The sequence below is a fragment of the Lampetra planeri genome, chromosome 40 (assembly GCF_965212315.1).
Source record: "Lampetra planeri chromosome 40, kcLamPlan1.2.h2, whole genome shotgun sequence".
Lineage (NCBI taxonomy): Eukaryota > Metazoa > Chordata > Hyperoartia > Petromyzontiformes > Petromyzontidae > Lampetra > Lampetra planeri.
The window spans coordinates 5,012,809-5,030,869 of record NC_136146.1 but is presented as its reverse complement, the minus strand read 5'-3'; the positions used below and the strand labels follow the sequence as shown (position 1 = coordinate 5,030,869).

The following is an 18,061-nucleotide window of genomic DNA, read 5'->3' as shown; positions in this document are numbered from 1 at the left end:
TCCGTGTCCCTGCTGCACGCTACGGCTGGAGATACCCACCAACAGCAAACGCAATTCTCTAGACAGTGTTGTGGTTTATTTTCATCAAGTTAAGCGTTTTTTTAAACCTTTCACTCCCGCCAGCTGTCTGTTCATTGTAACATTATGTTCCCAAAACATCTTTCAAGAACAATGTGTCGTTATATAATGAAAGGCTAACGACAATCATGAAGTACATTTATGTTAACTCTGACGCCTCTATTTTTGGAGTTTCCATGCTCTCTCCGTGGTCGTGTGGATTTTTCTCCAGGTCCTCCGGTTTTCCCCTCCGCATTTAGAAACACGCGTTTACGGTGTTTGGCTGCTCTACATTTCCACGTGATAAGCCACTTCGTTGAGCTATCATTTGCGGCCAGGCCGCTTCTGCAAAAGAGCTATCTAGATCGGTGAGAGCCTTGCGTGGTACAATTAAAAGTAGTATTGTTTAGTTTAGCACCATATGTGTAAGGGACCAAAACACTGTGAGAGAGAGACCACAGAGACACGATCAAGCACTAGAGAGAGAAACAACAACTTGCTTGCATCTTCAGCTCATGATGCATCTAACATTCAAATCAGTTTCATCAACACATTTTCAACAACAGCAGAATGATTGAGATTTTAAACTTTCTGTGCTGTGCTTGTTCTAGCAGTTGCCCCCCACCTCTCTCTTTAGTGATGTCAAAAGGTAAACTCGTTGACCTGCTCCGGGAGTAAATCGCGTTTCATGCCGGGCAGGGAAACAGCGACCACTGCCTCTTACAACAGGTGCGACACCTGCAACTCGCATTCTCATCTCAACACCAATCACGAGTTCGCTTTGCAGGAGCCTGTGCACAAGTATTCATACAATCATCGCTCCAGCATCCCCCGTCTCAAACCGGCCATCTGCGAACTACTGGAACCTCTGTGAAAAAGCGCTTCATAGCTCATCGGATTCCTCCAGTATAAGTACACACTCTGATTCTCTTCCCACTTTTCTCTCCCCTATTCTTTAGCAAGTCTTTTTGTGGTGTCGCCAAATGCGTTCTGTCGTGAGTTACTTAACCCCTGCCCTTAACGCAACTATCCACTAGAAGCTGCCCGAACACCGAGCCCAGAGGCCACGCGTCAAGCGCCTCGACTCTTCTCGTGAGAGCTGCAAGTCGCGTCCAGGACCCGGCTAAAGATAGCAGCAGCAGCGCTCCCTCCCGTCTCCTAGCCCTCGCCTCTCACCTCGTCTTCCTCAACGTGTCTCTCTCCACCCCCTCCTCATCTTTCCCCTGCTCATGTCTCTTCCTTGAAATGGTGCAAGTTAAGGGGGGGTGGGGGGGGTGTGTGTGTGGGGGGGGTCCAGGCAACGTTACACCCCTGGCCCAGGTCCCTGCCCCTCGCGTGCCATCAAGTCGCTTGACACTGCTCAGGTAGAATGCGCCGAGTTCGTCACCACATCCTGATCCACCAATCCCCTCACCCCCCACCGCCACCACCTCCCCCAGTCGCCGTTACTCCAGACCCCGTTACCTCCGTCAGCTCCACGCCGCCGCCGCCGCCGCCGCTGCCGCCGCCGCGGGCCCCGGCGGCTCCAGTGGCCACCTCGGCGAAGGGCTTCCCCGAGCTGTCCCCGAGCGAGCCCCGAGCCGCACCGGCCTCGCGTCGCCAGCCCCAGCCACGCGAACTCGCCGCAGCCTCAACGCGGCTCCAGCCTCGGCATCGGCGTCCCGCGCGCTGCGAGCCTCGACTCGCGCCTAGAGTCGCGGCGGCGTCGTCGTCGTGGTCGTCGTGGTCGTTGTTTCACTCCGCCCGCCTCCCCCCCCCCTCCTCCACCAGCGTCTCGCCCACACCGCGCCGGACGACTCCGCCGCAGCCCGGGATCGAACCTCGCCCACGCCGCGAACCTCCTCACCGCTGCTCGAGCCGATGGAGGCCCGGGCCCGCACGTGCTCGGGGTCACGACCCCGGGGCGCCTCCCCCCACCCCCCCTAGCCCCACCCCCCACCCCCCCTAGCCCCCCCCTCCCTCGCTCAGCACCCCCCACTACCCCTACCCACCGGTCCCCGCGCGCGGCTACGGGAAGCGCGTGCGGACGAAACGCGGAAGAGCGGTAGCGGTTGAGACATTAAAAAACGCGAAACACGTGGCGCACGTGGATTTCCGTCGACGGCGATTGTTGGCGTGGTGTGAGGAGTGACTTCGTATTCACGTCGAACGCGAGAACGGGCTCTTTCGGCAATGACGCCGCGCGTGTGTTTCCCTGCGTTGTGTGGGGAGCGGTCGTGTAGCGGTTAGCGCTGCTGCGCTACGGACGACGGCGACCTGAGTTCGATTCCCGCTCACGGCAAACGCCGGTGACGATTATCTGAACCGGTCCTGGGCCTTCCCTAGGTTGACTCAGCCTCACATGAGTTCCGGCTGCGATGTGTAAACGAGCCTCCTCTGAAGAATGCTGCTGGGTAGTTGGAGGCAGTCGCCCTCCAACAGCAACGGAGGACAGGGGCGACGCTCACAACAACGAGCGGAACGCCGGGCGGATAAAATACAGCGAGTTGGCAGAATAGAGGACACAGCTGCTGCATCTGGCAGTCATCTCAAGTCAGCCAACTCATGGCACCTGCTGGGTCTATCCCTTGACCTCCTGTCTAGCGAGCCTTCGACACTTCACGTGGCAAGCCTCGAAGTACACCTAGCCTGGCACAGGTGCCGCGGTGACGCCACCGTCACTTCGTGGCGAATGGCGGTTGTATTGGTATTTCCGTGTGTTCAATGTTGTGTAGCAGCGGTTAGCGCTCCCGCGCTGCGAAAGTCGGCGGCCCAAGTTCGATTCCCGTCACCGGTGTTGTCTCAACCGGTCATGGGCCCCATCTCGGTAGACTCGGCCTCAAATGAGTGCCTGGTGTGTAAACATCACCTATGGGGAGACAAAGGCGGCCAAGCGTGGTGTTGACCACCCGTCCCCTCGTGTGCCGTGCTTCATAGGTGCTAATCGCTGACAGCACTTGTCAGTGAAGGCTATACGGGGGATCTTTGCCTGTGTTCAAGGGAAACGTTATATTCACGGAAATTGTCGACGTTTCGGGCAATGACCCTTTATAACACATCATTGACCAAAACTTTAATTTAAAGCGACACACTCATCGCCAAATAATGAGTTTTATTTATGCAGCTGTCACTACGACTTGCGATGCATTGGAAGTGTTCCCTCCTTCGGCTGCCACTCAGTCGTTAAGTCTCCACCATCGGCCATCGTCCATTCCAGCAAAGTGTGGGCTGCCCAAAGCCAACTCAGGATTCTTGGTCATTGCAAAGTCTCTCCCCTTGTTTTCTGATCCACGCGTTCCTCTTGTGTCAGTGTCATTTCCAGCTTGCGTGTATCCCCATGCTTTCATCGTCTTCGTTCTATCGACTGCCGCTTAACGATCAATGTGATGTCTCTAACCTGTGCGCGTTTTCTCTCGGTGCAGTTCCTCGCGCGCTCCTCTCCATGCTGCTGTGCGCTCCTCTCCATGCTGCTGTGCGCTCCTCTCCATGCTGCTGTGCGCACCTGTCAGTTTTGAGTTCTGTGCTTTTCATGACTGAACGTGGCGTTTCTGAAACCCGCTTCATATCGGAGCACGAGACTGGAGCAAGCCACGCTGTTCTACGAGTGCAACTCAATTGAGTTTGCACCGCACGTCAATGTACATACCTCCCTGTGCCGGCCATTGCTTTGAGGCACGTGGAGATGCAGTTGCATTTAGATGCTCTAAGAATTTGGATTGCTGTATACTCCTGTCCACGCACTCCCCTATCTGTGCCCTCCCATCTCACTCTACTCCCCTCCATACACACTCCTCTCCCATCCTACTCTACTCCCTTCCACGTACTCGCCTCTCTCGCACCGTCTAACTCTACTCCGCTCCACGCACTCCAGCCTCTCGACTTGCTCTTATCCTACACCTATGAATCTGTGACAAACTGCTTTTAATAAAAACTTCCTACGGATTCTGCAACAGCTTCTTGAGATGCGGTTGCTGTATGAACCCAGATCCGACCGTAATGCAGTGGCGTTATATCTTCTCCCACTGGAGGAGTCCTCGCACACAGAGCTCACCTGATACCCACGCGTAATGAACTCGCACGCAAAAAAAACCACACCAAGAACCGCATGTGAAGAACTACGCACGGTTGTAATTTCACTCAACACTACAACAAATCAGCTCAGTGAGGTCACTCTGACCTCACCCGACCCCGATGTGACCCGACCCATACCCATGCATTCCGATCCCCGAATCGGTCCCGAAGGGCCATCAAGATCACCAAAATGGTGATAAGATTAAAACCTTTTTTTTTGTCTTTTTCTCCCAAATTTTATTCTAACCGTGCTACCGGGGTCATGTGATACGAGAAGAAATGTACGTTCGGAACTCTCCGCCCTAAGCAGCGCCGTCACGTGGTGTGCGAGGAACGGCCAGCGGGGGATGAGGAGGAGGAGGCGGTGGTGGAGGCCCTATGCGTGCTGCACCCCGAACCACAGCGCCGTGTTGACAAAGGCGTCGGCCTCGGCCTCCACTTTGGAGAGCGCGTGGTTGTTGTCCGGGTACGACAGCAGCCTGCAGATAGAACGGACACGCGGGGGACACGCGGGGGACACGCGGGGGACACGCGGGGGACACGCGGGGGACACGCGGGGGACACGCGGGGGACACGCGGGGGACACGCGGGGGACACGCGGGGGACACGCGGGGGACACGCGGGGGACACGCGAACGCGGGGGACACGCGGGGGACACGTGAACGCGGGGACACTCAGGGATGCACGTGACGTCTGTCGTGATGCGTGTGTCGTGACGCGTGTGTCGTGACGCGGATGCCATACCGCACGGGGATCCCGCGTGCTCGCAGCGCCCGCTCCAGCTCGTGTCCCTGCTGCGGCGGCACGCGGCGGTCGCCCTCACCCAGCAGGATCAGCGCTGGGGTGCGAACCTGTTACCGCGGCAACCGTGTCAAACTTACCACAGCAACCACATTTGAGAGGCAAGCTCCACCTGCTCTACCAAAGCTCTGCCGCCTCGTTCATTGTAACCCAGGATCACAATTGCACAATCCCACGCTCGCACACACCTGTGTTGCTGCTGCTTGTGCAGGGTGAGCAACTCGGAAAGTGTGAGGTCACGTGAGTGTGCAGTGTTGGGTGAGACCTCAATGGGTGCTCGCTAACTAAAAGCATTTGCCCCTCCAACAGCCTGCGCAGGCGATACAGGGGATCTGTCTGTACTGGTGGGTGAGTGTGTAGAGGCGAGTATAAAGTTGTGTGGAAAGCGGTAGTAACTTGATGACCCGAGTTCGATTCCCGCTCATGACCAATCACGCTGGTGTTTTTCTGAACCTGTCTCGGGCCTCCCCAAGGCCTTAAATGAGTAGCTAGTGCGGTGTGTAAAACAGCTGCCCTGGAGAGACAAAGGCTGCAGGACATGTTGTTGGCCACCCACCGTGCCGTCCTTAATAGGTGCTCAGTAACAGCACTTGCCCCAACAGCATGTTAAAGGCTATATGAGTAGAGGTGCGAGTGAGTAGAGGTGAGGGTGAGTAGAGGTGAGAGTGAGTAGAAGTGTTACTAGAGGTGAGGGTGAGTAGAGGAGTACAGGTGTGAGTAGAGGTGAGAGTGAGTAGAGGTGAGAGTGAGTAGAAGTGTTACTTGAGGTGAGAGTGAGTAGAAGTGAGAATGAGTAGAAGTGAGAGTGAGTAGAAGTGTTACTAGAGGTGAGAGTGAGTAGAAGTGAGAGTGAGTAGAAGTGAGAGTGAGTAGAGGTGTTACTAGAGGTGAGAGTGAGTAGAGGAGTACAGGTGTGAGTAGGGGAGTGAGTAGAAGTGAGAGTGAGTAGAGGAGTACAGGTGTGAGTAGAAGTGAGAGTGAGTAGAGGAGTACAGGTGTGCGTACCTTTGCGATGTGCACGATGGGCGAGCGCTTGAGCATCGCGGCCAGCATCTCCGCGGTGGGAATCTGGGTTGCGCTGTATTCACCTAAACCAGCCTCCACCACGCACCTACAAAGACAACATATCCCCCGTGTAGCCTTATCAGGCTCATGAGACATGTGATGTTAGTGAGTACCTATGAAGGCTGGCATGTCCGGCCACCTTCGTCTCCCCAGTGGCTATGTTTACACACTGCACCAGGTGCCCATTTGAGGCTGGGTCGACCTAGGGGAAGCCCAGGACCAGTTCAGATAATCGTCACTGGCGTTGACCGTAAGCATCTAACTCGGGTCGCCGGGTTTGGAGGGCGGTGTGGTCAACTCAGTCATAAACGAGTACCTGCTGCAGTGAGTATGAAACATCAGCAATTGGGAGATGAAGGCGGTTGGGCATGGTGCTGGCCATGCCACCGGCCCGTGTGCTGGGCCCGTCCTTCACAGGTGCTGACGAACATAACTTGCCTCCAAGAGCCTGTTAGAGGTCATACGTGGAACCCTTTGTCTTGTGTGTGTGCGTGAGGGCCCCCACCCCCCTCACTCACCAGTCTGGGATGTCGGAGGCCCCGACCATGCTGGCGATGTTGATGACGGGGTTGCGCAGGGCGCACGCCTGGTAGAAGCCCGGGAACTGTCCAATCAGGTGCGCCGACAGGAACCCTCCGTGCGAGCCGCCCACAAGGAACACATGGGCCGGGTCGCCGACGCCAGACGCCAGCACTGTCGTGACAGCGTGCTGCGTGGCGCAAGATCAAGTGTGTGACGCGCGTGTGTGCGACGCATGCTGGCGTAAACTACGCAGACGGCGAACGTGCGCGTACACGTGTAGTGCCACCGGCACAAAGACACCCATATACACGCACGCACGCACACACACAGACAGGCTTTCAGATACACACGAACACAAAGACACATGCATACACAAAGAGATGCACGCACACACATAGGGACATACCCAAACAAAGACACACATAGATGCATACAGACGCACACACAGGCACATACACACACAGGTACACACACACATAATACCTCTACGTTTCTCTAGCCCACAGGCAGCGTATTTCCACATCCACCTTCTCCAGCTCCACATCCACCTTCTCCAGCTCCACATCCACCTTCTCCAGCTACACTCCACCATTCCTGACCTCACCCTGCAACCCAAACCGCGACCTGATCCCTGACCCAATCTCTCACCGGCCCTGAAACCCAACCTCACCTGCGGCCCAACTCCCTTGACCCCAACCAATCTCGACCCATGACCTGAGCCATCGACTCAATACCATGACCCGACCGACGACCCGTCCACTGACCTGCATGTCCTGCACGTCCTGCATCCCCACGTTCCCCGGGAGGGAGCGGATGCTGTTCTGGCCGAATCCGCTGGATCCGCGGTAGTTAACTGGGGCGGCACAGGGAGACGCGCCCCGCGGGGGCCAGAGAGAGTGGGTGGGTGGGTGAGAGGTTGAGAGAGTGGGTGGGTGGGTGAGAGGTTGAGAGAGTGGGTGGGTGGGTGAGAGGTTGAGAGAGTGGGTGGGTGGGTGAGAGGTTGAGAGAGTGGGTGGGTGGGTGAGAGGTTGAGAGAGTGGGTGGGTGGGTGAGAGGTTGAGAGAGTGGGTGGGTGGGTGAGAGGTTGAGAGAGTGGGTGGGTGGGTGAGAGGTTGAGAGAGTGGGTGGGTGGGTGAGAGGTTGAGAGAGTGGGTGGGTGAGAGGTTGAGAAAGTGGGTGGGTGAGAGGTTGAGAGAGTGGGTGGGTGAGAGGTTGAGAGAGTGGGTGGGTGGGTGAGTGGTTGAGAGAGTGGGTGGGTGGGTGAGTGGTTGAGAGAGTGGGTGGGTGGGTGACAGGTTGAGAGAGTGGGTGGGTGAGAGGTTGAGAGAGTGGGTGGGTGGGTGAGAGGTTGAGAGAGTGAGTGGGTGGGTGAGAGGTTGAGAGAGTGGGTGGGTGAGAGGTTGAGAGAGTGGGTGGGTGGGTGGGTGGGTGAGAGGTTGAGAGAGTGGGTGGGTGGGTGAGAGGTTGAGAGAGTGGGTGGGTGGGTGAGAGGTTGAGAGAGTGGGTGGGTGGGTGGGTGAGAGGTTGAGAGAGTGGGTGGGTGGGTGAGAGGTTGAGAGAGTGGGTGGGTGGGTGAGAGGTTGAGAGAGTGGGTGAGTGGGTGAGAGGTTGAGAGAGTGGGTGGGTGGGTGAGAGGTTGAGAGAGTGGGTGGGTGGGTGAGAGGTTGAGAGAGTGGGTGGGTGGGTGAGAGGTTGAGAGAGTGGGTGGGTGGGTGAGAGGTTGAGAGAGTGGGTGGGTGAGAGGTTGAGAGAGTGGGTGGGTGGGTGAGAGGTTGAGAGAGTGGGTGGGTGAGTGGTTGAGAGAGTGGGTGGGTGAGAGGTTGAGAGAGTGGGTGGGTGGGTGAGGGATTGAGAGAGTGGTTGGGTGAATGTGTGGCTGAGTGGGTGGGTTAGTGGGTACGTGATTGATTAAATGGGTGGGCGAGCGAGCGAGCACTTGAGTTGCTACTCACCAAGGAGGACGCCCATGCCGAGTTTGACCAGCGCAGCTGTGTTGAGGCTCCACTCGGCAACGAACGCGGAGTGCGGACCTCCTGTGGCGGAGAACCGAGACACGGAGATACGTGGGGACGCATGGAGAGCACCAAGACGCTGAGACAAGTGAAACGTAGACATGCACAGCCAGCAACCCTAACCCACATCCCACACGCACACACCATGGATACACAGTCACACCCCTCCGTGTGCCACATACCACGTGCTTACACACAGACACCGTGTGTGCGCACAGATGGTACACGCCTCGCCGCGTACCGTGAGGACACACGACCAGGGGAACCTTCTTGTTGGTCACCTCCACTCCGGGCTTCCAGGGGCAGACGAGGATGGCTTCATAGTCCAGCTCGGCTGCGTGGGAAAAACAAAGATTCCACAGAGTCTATCGTGCCAGACACTGTCCACCAGCCACCCCACAACCATAAAAGCAACTTCATCGTGATGGTTGGCGTAGGTTGGTGAAGGCGGGGAGCGCAGCCGTGGCGGCATAGAAGTACGCCAAGTCTTCGCTTAACGTGCGGTGTTCACGCAGCGCGTTTTCACGATGAACACGCTTCTTCCATTTGGGAACACTTTTCGCACAACGCGGTTTCTGTGCAATCGACAAACTACTTTATTGAGATGAGACCCATAAACCACCTATAGACTCGCACAGACTCACACAGAGAGGACAGACTCGCACAGACCCAGAGACTCGCACAGACCCAGAGACTCGCACAGACCCAGAGACTCGCACAGAGACCGTCAACTCGAATGTGATTCTACTAGATTCACGTGTGCTGCTGCTTGTGTTGTGACGTATCTGCGGTACTCCATTCCACTGCGCTTTCCTCAATTCCGTTGGCTCTTCTGGACTACTTGTTTTGTCATTGGCTGGGGTGCGATCTCAAGGAACATGATGATGATGATGATTCGGTGGCGACTGGAGCCCAATTAACCACGGTAACTCACGGAATTCCTTGTTCCGCTGCTCGGCAGGCGGGGTTAACCTCAGCACACTCCAGCTGACGTCCGCCAGGCCCGGTGGCGGCACCAGGAGAGGGGGCAGCCCATGGTCACATGACACGGCCGCTGGGTCACACGGTGCAGCAGCAGCGGTCGTGTCCAGCGACGCCCAGAGGACGGGGTTGTCGGGGGAGCGCGCGGGGAGGAACCCGGCGACCTGGGGCACACCTCGTCCACCTCATCAACCCTCATCGCACAGCGGCAACGTCAACCTCGCCACGTTCACGTGCGTGCGAGTGAAGCTCACCAGGTGAGAAGGGCAGCTGGGCGAGGAGCGTGCGACCACCATGAGATCCTGAGCATCGATGTCCAGCAGCTTCCAGCAGCCAGCAGACTGGTCTCCCTCTACGCATACACACAACAAGACAAAGATCCCCATATAGACAATCAGGCTGCTAGAGCAAGTGCTGTTAGTACGCACCTATGAAGGCCAACATTGCACGCGAGGGCATGGTGTGGCATGCACCAAGCCCTGGCCACCTCTGTTTCCCACAAGTTTTTGTTACACATGGCACCAGGTACTAATTTAATGAGGCCCAATAACATTTGAGGTATCGCTCGACACTATGGGATCAGTGCTGTAGGATTGGTGCCATGTGACGGGTACCTGCGGTGATGGGAGTAACGTCCCCATGTTCCGTGTCCACCACCACCAGCTCCTGCAGACACGCACACGTGCACACGTCAGCGTGGCGTTTGGTTAACTCTAGGACTCTTGGAACATGAAACACGGGACACAGGGAGTCTGGAACACCAGGACACTGAAACACTGGAAAACTAGGATGGCAGGGCACTGATATTTGGAAAAACCAGGATGCCAGAATACCGGTACAGTAGAATAGTTGGATACCAGAACACCAGGACGCCAGACCAGAGGGACACAAAAAACCACTGTGATGCCAGAACGCCGGGATGCCAGGAGATGGGAACGCCGGGATGGCGCGGGATGTCCTCACCTGGCGGCTCCTCCATGCCGTGGCCAGCACCACCCGCTGGCTGTCAGAGGCCCAGCAGCGAGTTGGCAGCTCGGCGCAGTACAGGCCCGGGAAGGCGTCCGCTGAACGGCAGCACGGCACACAGAACACACACGGTGGGAACACTTGACCACGCGCGTCAGCGGCGCTACAGTGGCGCTAGTGGCTATGTCGCACATGGCCTGTAGCTCAACACTGTGGAGGCAGCGAGGGTTGGTGGATCGCACACACACTCGAGAAAATCCTTTCCCAACCTGCGGGTGTCAAGGTCACCATATCCTTGTTTTTGGCCAGAGTACAATGGCAATTCAGCAAGTGGGTTTTCTCTGGGTACTCTGGTTTTCTCCCACGTGTGTACACACTCGTTGATGGAGTTGGCTGAGCATGCCGATATAGGACCGCAGAGCTTGGGAAATTGTTTGGAGCCAGTTCTGGTTGCCCTCCACTTCTTTGTGCTTCCCCGTGCCTCGAAATCTTTCCCTCTTAGGAGACTCAGTAAAAAAACTACTTTGTAGAACGTTACAAAATTCTAAACTCGTATGAACATTGATACTCACACGGCACAAGTAACATGCACGGAACACACATATAACTGGATACACAGCGTGAAACATGTGATACGTGCGATGCACGTGCACTTGGCACGCTTGATGTTCTTGGGACACACGACGCACACGTGGAAACACGGGACAGGACGAGCAGCCGAGACATGCGACACGCACAGAACATGCGACACGCACAGAACATGCGACACGCACAGAACATGCGACACGCACAGAACATGCGCCACGCAGGATGCCCAGTGCAGTATCAGCGGCCCGTTGCGGCGTCACGTGGCGAGGCACGGGCAGTGTCACGTGACACTCACCGGACTCCGGGGCAGCCACGATATCCACAACCACGCGCGTCTGCTTCGTGTACCAGTCGTACTGCACACACACAAAGACAAAGATCACCCACGTAGCCTTTAATAGGCTGCTTGGGGTAAGTGCTCTGAGCAAGCACCTTTGAAGGCCGGAACGACAGCATGCCCGGCCACGTTTGAGTCTCCAGTGCTGATGGTGGGGGTGGGGAGGCGGGGATCACACACCACGCGGAGCTGGCTGCATTGGTGGTGGGGGCCCCCCGCTGGGTTCTGTAGATACACCACGCGGCACTGGTCCGGGCTGAGCCGTGGCGACCACACGCACGTCTCATCCTCCTGGCCCTCGGACAGCCGCACTGCAACACACAAAGAAGCCCCGTACAGCCTTAACAACGTTAGGGCAAGTGCCGTTAGCGAGCAGCGCGGAGGGAGGGCAGCACGACGCACTAGAGGGTGTTGTGGCCGGCACCACGCCTGGCAGCCTTTGTCTCCCTCGTGGTGATGTTTATACACTGTACCAGGTACTGAGGCCGAGGCGACTGAGGGAAGGCCCAGGACCGGGTCAGATAAACATCACCGATGTTGGCCATGGGCGGGAATCAAACTGGAGTGGCCGTATTTGTGTCCGAACCACTGCAAACCACTCCGCCCCCGAAAACACACTGCACAACACACACACACTGCACTCCACACATATACACCACACACACTGCTCACCACACTGGGCCCCGGAGAGGTCGATGTAGTAGAGCGCTGAGCGGCGGTTCGTGCAGTACGTGATGCCCAGGCGGCCCGGTGCCGAGCTCCAGCCGACAAACAGCACCCCCGTGTCCGCCGGTGCCCACAGCGCCTGCACGCACACAAAGACAAAGATTCCACGATAGCCTCAATAAACTGTTGGGGCAAGTGCTGTTAGCAGAGCACCTATTCAAGCCGGCACACGGCAAGATAGGGTGGTGGTGGCCAGCACAACTCCCGGCCGCCTTTGTCTCCCTATTGCTGAATACTACACACCACATCAACCGTAACACGAGTAAGAATTTTCAGGGATGTGCCTTTACCTTTACACGTCATAATAATAATATTAAATACGAACTATAGCGAGTGCAGATTTTGCGCAGCGAGTCAATGACGCTAATCGGGTGCGGAGTGGTGTGTTGAGTGGGGTGGTGAGCATCGTGTACATGTGCTGAGTGGGGTGGTGAGCATCGTGTACATGTGCTGAGTGGGGTGGTGAGCATCGTGTGCATGTGCTGAGTGGGGTGGTGAGCATCGTGTGCATGTGCTGAGTGGGGTGGTGAGCATCGTGTGCATGTGCTGAGTGGGGTGGTGAGCATCGTGTACATGTGCTGAGTGGGGTGGTGAGCATCGTGTACATGTGCTGAGTGGGGTGGTGAGCATCGTGTACATGTGCTGAGTGGGGTGGTGAGCATCGTGTACATGTGTTGAGTGGGGTGGTGAGCATCGTGTGCATGTGTTGAGTGGGGTGGTGAGCATCGTGTACATGTGTTGAGTGGGGTGGTGAGCATCGTGTACATGTGTTGAGTGGGGTGGTGAGCATCGTGTACATGTGTTGAGTGGGGTGGTGAGCATCGTGTGCATGTGCTGAGTGGGGTGGTGAGCATCGTGTACATGTGTTGAGTAGGGTGGTGAGCATCGTGTGCATGTGTTGAGTGGGGTGGTGAGCATCGTGTACATGTGCCGAGTGGCTCACCTGCCCCGGGCTGATGTTCGGCGGGAGCCCGTCTAGCACGCTCACGGTGCCGCTCACCACGTCCAGGATGCACAGCACGGGCTCGCTCTTGTTCACCAGCGCCTCACCCCAATCCTCGCGGAACAAGAACTTGTCTCCCTAGCACCACACGCACACAGCGGAGACATGACGCACACACACACACACACAAGGGGGACATCACACACTCAAACAGCAGAGACATACACACACACAGCGGAGACATGACACACACACTCAAACAGCAGAGACATACACACGCACAGCGGAGACATGACGCGCACACACACACACAAGGGGGACATCACACACTCAAACAGCAGAGACATACACAGGAGCGAGACACCACACACACACAGCGGAGACATCACATATACACAGACACGGGGGGAGACACCACACACACACACAGAGGAAACATTACACATATACAGGGGAGGTACGACACACACACACACGGGGGGAGACACCACACACACACACACAGAGGAAACATTACACATATACAGGGGTGGTACGACACACACACACACGGGGGGAGACACCACACACACACACACAGAGGAAACATTACACAGATACAGGGGAGGTACGACACACACACACGGGGGGAGACACCACACACACACACACAGAGGAAACATTACACATATACAGGGGAGGTACGACACACACACACACGGGGGAGACACCACACACACACACACATACGGTGGGACACCACACACACACACATAGCAGACATCACGCACACACGGGGGGAATTCACCAGACACGCACACATGCGCATGTAGAGCAGCCGCAAACTGAACATTTATGCAGAATAATACTTTAGCTTTTTGTCGGTCTGTGGTACCAGGGTCTGTCTAAAGGGTATCCGTACTAAGGGGGTCTGTGTGAAGGAGGTGTGTGTTACCGGGGCGTCTGTCTGGGCGGTGTTGGCGCTGGGTGGGCGACTCTGGAAAAACGTTGTCCCCTTGGGGCGTTTCTTCTCGGCCACGTAGAGAAGATGCGACTCCGAGTTGGACCAGGCCAGCACACCAAACTGCCCTGCGTGCGGCACGAGTCACACCACACCTCCCACGGGTCACACTGCACCCCCCACCGCACGCACGCACGCACGCACGCACGGTCTCCCCTCTCCACACTCCTCGTGTTCTCACCGTCATCGTAGAACTTCCCGTGCTGCTCCAGAGCCTCCAGGTCGATGTTCTTCTCCTTGAGGTTCCCATTCCAGATCTACGGCACACGACGGCACAACGACCACGTGAGATGCTAACGGCACGCGACGGCGATGTCCCGTGTATGGTGCAACACGGTAAGGTATTTGGTGTAATGGTACGTGACGTAACGCAGCGTAACGCCGTGCAGTGACAATCACTGCCATCACCTCGAGGAACTGCTTCTCCTCTGCGCCGCCTTTTCCCCCAATCTTGCGCAGAATGGCGGTTAGAGTCCCTGATGGGGACACGCTGCGCTTGAGCCTTCACACACACAAAGACAAAGGTCCCTCGTTTAGCCTTAGTAAACGGTTCGGGCAAGAACTGTTAGCGAGCCGGCATGGCACACGAGGCGGTGGGTGGCCAGCACCATGCCCAGCCGCTTTTGTTTCCCAAGTGATGTTGACACGCCGCACCAGGTACTCATTTGAGGCCGAGTCCAAAGGGGAAATACTGGACTGGTTCAGATAATCGTCACTGGTGTTGGTGGCTGTGAGCGGAAATCAATCTCGGGTCACACACGCACACAAACACACACAAATGACGCACGCAGTCTGTGAATGGCAGACTGGGTAGGCCCCTTAGCCAAGGGCAAGCCTGCCAGGCGGATGACACATTCACCTGGGTGTGACCTCTATGGCGTGCGGTGTCAGACATTTTCCGACAACTATTTTCGTCGCCTTGTCCACTCAGTCGAGGAATTTAACCGATTACTCGAGCATGCGGTCCCTCTACCGATTGCCACTTCGATTACTCGACTTTAAATCAGAGAGTACGAAAACAGGGAAAAAGTTTCACGTCTGTTCCCCACGTGTGCCGCTGGGAGGGGCTTGGCGATGTCAACAGCGTCACAGTCGTGCTGGGCGTGGCTTGTGGGGAGTTTCCCGCCTTCGCGAGGCAGGGTGCAGAAGCGGCTTCCATTCTCACAGGGGGCCCGAGTAGTCGAGCAAAAGAAAAGTAATCGATTAGAATGTAGAGTTGATTAACAACTAACTAAATTGGCCAATCCACTCGGCTCGAGCCACTTCCTCGTGGGGAGCGCCCCCCCACACTCACTCCGCGTGCATCTCCGTGGGCCCCCCCGCTGGGCTGGTGTCCACAATGGTCGCCCCATCGCGGAACACGCTGTAGCTGAGGCTGCAGACCACTGACTCAGCGCGCTCCACGTCCCGGTAGGACCACTCTGTCGCACACAACGGAGGGGCGGTGGGGGTGCCGGGCAGCGGGTATGAGATTTGGGCGAGGTCACAGGTTGGCGAGGTCACAGGTTGGCGAGGTGAGGGTGATGTGTAGTGATGCGTTCCGACAGCTGGTGAGGTGCGGTGAGACCTGGGAGGGCCTGGGTTGGTGACGTGTGCGTGAGTCAGGTAGTGCGACCGAGCTGCGGTGCGGGTGAGTAAACGAGGGCTGGCGAGGCGAGTGCGCGTGGGTGAGTCGAGGCTGGCGGGGTAAGGGCGACGCTCTCACCGGTGTGCACCAGGCTGTAAGCCCCCCCGTGGCGAGACCTCATCTGGGGACCAATCCTGGCGCGCAGAGCGACCGGCTGCTTCGCCACGTCTCTGAACGCGGCCATCACCACCTTCACGTGCTTTAGATTCTGAGAGGCACAGAGAGACATTCACCAGGGCCACTCGCCACACACCAAAGACAATTCCCACGGCTTGGAGCTCTCTATCCAGGCTGCAGCACCCAGTTCCTAATGTACCTCACTGCACCAGCGGATAGAATTCAACGCAAAGCGGTGATCCAGCATTCCCCAGTCGCTCACTCACCAGCGATCAGTCACCTCCGTATCACTCTGCTAACGCTACTAGCACGGTTACCGCTCCTCTGAACTTCACTCAATTATTCCTCCACCCACGTTAATGACTCGAACTATTAGACACCGTTTCGTCTCATTCACACTGCGTTGGACCGCCACACTAGGTCACAACAACAATTAAGACAAAATATCCCCTTAAATACTTAATAGACTTTTGGGGCAGGTTCTGACCACACCACGAGGGGATGGTGTGGCCAGCATCACGCCCGGCCACCTTTCTCTCCGCAGTGCTGTTTACACACCGCACCGGCTACTCGTTTGAGGCCGAGTCGATCTAGGGGAGGCCCAGGACCGGTTCAGATAATAGTCACTGGCGTTGACCGTGAGTGGAAATGGAACTCCGGTCGACTGGTTCGTAGCGCAGCGTGTTAACCGCTGCACCACCGCTCCAAACTGCAGGGCACAAACTGCTCCACTTTGGAATTCGCTCTTCCGTCATCATCTTCGTCCTCTTACGTATTTTCGGTAAAGTCACGGAGGTAAAAATAAATAATAAATATTATATCATCTTCGTCGTCTCTATTCCCCAAGCTCTGACAATATTAGCCTTGCTCAATTCACAAATCGTGTTCCACTTCTCTATTTCACCCTCAAAAGTGCTGTTTGTTGCTGGCTGATCACTGTGGTGGGCCTATAGGCCTATGCTCAGCAACTGTGATTTTTTTTAAAGTGAACCGAAAGTAATGTTTTCACTCGGCAACCAAAATGATCGTGAAAAGGAAATTAGAGTAACTGGTTTGAGAATTCTACACTGCACTGTACACCCATTCGGTAATAAGGCGAAGTTGCTTTTATCTTGCTTGCTGCTCTATCCTGGCCTCTGGAGTTCTCTCCTGGCCACAAAACAAGTATAACCCGTAAAAACAAAGTTTTTCACTATAAATCCTTTATATGCGTGGCGGCTAGAGTCCTCTCGTCCTCTGGCTTGAGATGCCTGCCACCTATGGGTCAGATGATTGCATTGCACCATGAAGCAATTGGTAATTAAATATAATATTTTTGTCCTAAAAAGTGTAAAATTTTGGAAAAAAATGTTCACGAACATGAATTGGCACGCACAACGAGTCTGTGTGGAAAATGTCAGCTCGATTGGATCACGGGAAGTGGGTAAAAAAACGACCGAAAGATTTGCACGGTCCTAAGCAAGCGAACTTAATATAAAGGATTTAAAAACCCAACTGCAGCCCTGTAATTGCCACGCTAATTGTCACGGTGATGTTTACAACACAAATCTGTGCGGCCACTAACGAGCTGCTGCGCTCAGCGGCCACGGGTGGACGCGGCCACGGGTGGACGCGGCCACGGGTGGACGCGGCCACGGGTGGACGCGGCCACGGGTGGACGCGGCCACGGGTGGACGCGGCCACGGGTGGACGCGGCCACGGGTGGACGCGGCCACGGGTGGACGCGGCCACGGGTGGACGCGGCCACGGGTGGACGCGGCCACGGGTGGACACGCAATCATTGGCGGACATTGGACACAGGTGGGCACGCAAGCCACAGGTGGATACGGACGAGAGGTGGACACGGGCATAGGTTGCCACAAAGGTGGACAAGAAGCTACAGGTGGACACGGACGAGAGGCGGACAAGGCTAAAGATGGACAAACACACAGGTGGACAAGGAGACAGGTGGGCATCGACAATAAACGACAGGAAGGCCGTGGACGAGAGGTGGACGAGGCTCTAAAGGTCACGAACACAAGGGGGACAGGTGGATACCGCCGCAGGTAAGCGAGGGTTCGTGTGTGGGCCCCGCGCGCGCCCGCCGCCGCATACCTCCATCGCTTCCGAGTCGCCCGCCTGGAGGCGTCACGGGGACGACTGTCTCCACCCTCGCACGCGCATCGCGGACGCCATCTTGGTAAGGGGGCGAGCGGCTGCGACGTCTTGATGACGTCACCCCGCAGGTAACCATGGCGACATTCCCGTAGCAACATGGCCGCGCCTGGCC

At 56.5% G+C, this 18,061-nt stretch overlaps 1 protein-coding gene across 1 annotated transcript; it reads right to left on the bottom strand.

The window, feature by feature from the left end:
• Nucleotides 1-4,144: 4,144 nt before the first annotated feature.
• Nucleotides 4,145-18,024, bottom strand: LOC144731770 (acylamino-acid-releasing enzyme-like). Its single transcript, XM_078612992.1, has 21 exons — nucleotides 17,887-18,024; nucleotides 15,754-15,883; nucleotides 15,343-15,469; nucleotides 14,457-14,550; nucleotides 14,230-14,305; nucleotides 13,983-14,116; nucleotides 13,049-13,186; nucleotides 12,052-12,184; nucleotides 11,560-11,690; nucleotides 11,338-11,398; nucleotides 10,452-10,552; nucleotides 10,103-10,154; nucleotides 9,743-9,840; nucleotides 9,442-9,652; nucleotides 8,749-8,841; nucleotides 8,448-8,528; nucleotides 7,260-7,348; nucleotides 6,492-6,682; nucleotides 5,914-6,019; nucleotides 4,852-4,958; nucleotides 4,145-4,586 (listed from the first exon to the last, which is right to left on the bottom strand). Exons 1-21 carry the CDS (start codon nucleotides 17,890-17,892, stop codon nucleotides 4,484-4,486), a joined length of 2,262 nt encoding a protein of 753 aa, XP_078469118.1. The 5' UTR covers nucleotides 17,893-18,024; the 3' UTR covers nucleotides 4,145-4,483.
• Nucleotides 18,025-18,061: the final 37 nt, after the last annotated feature.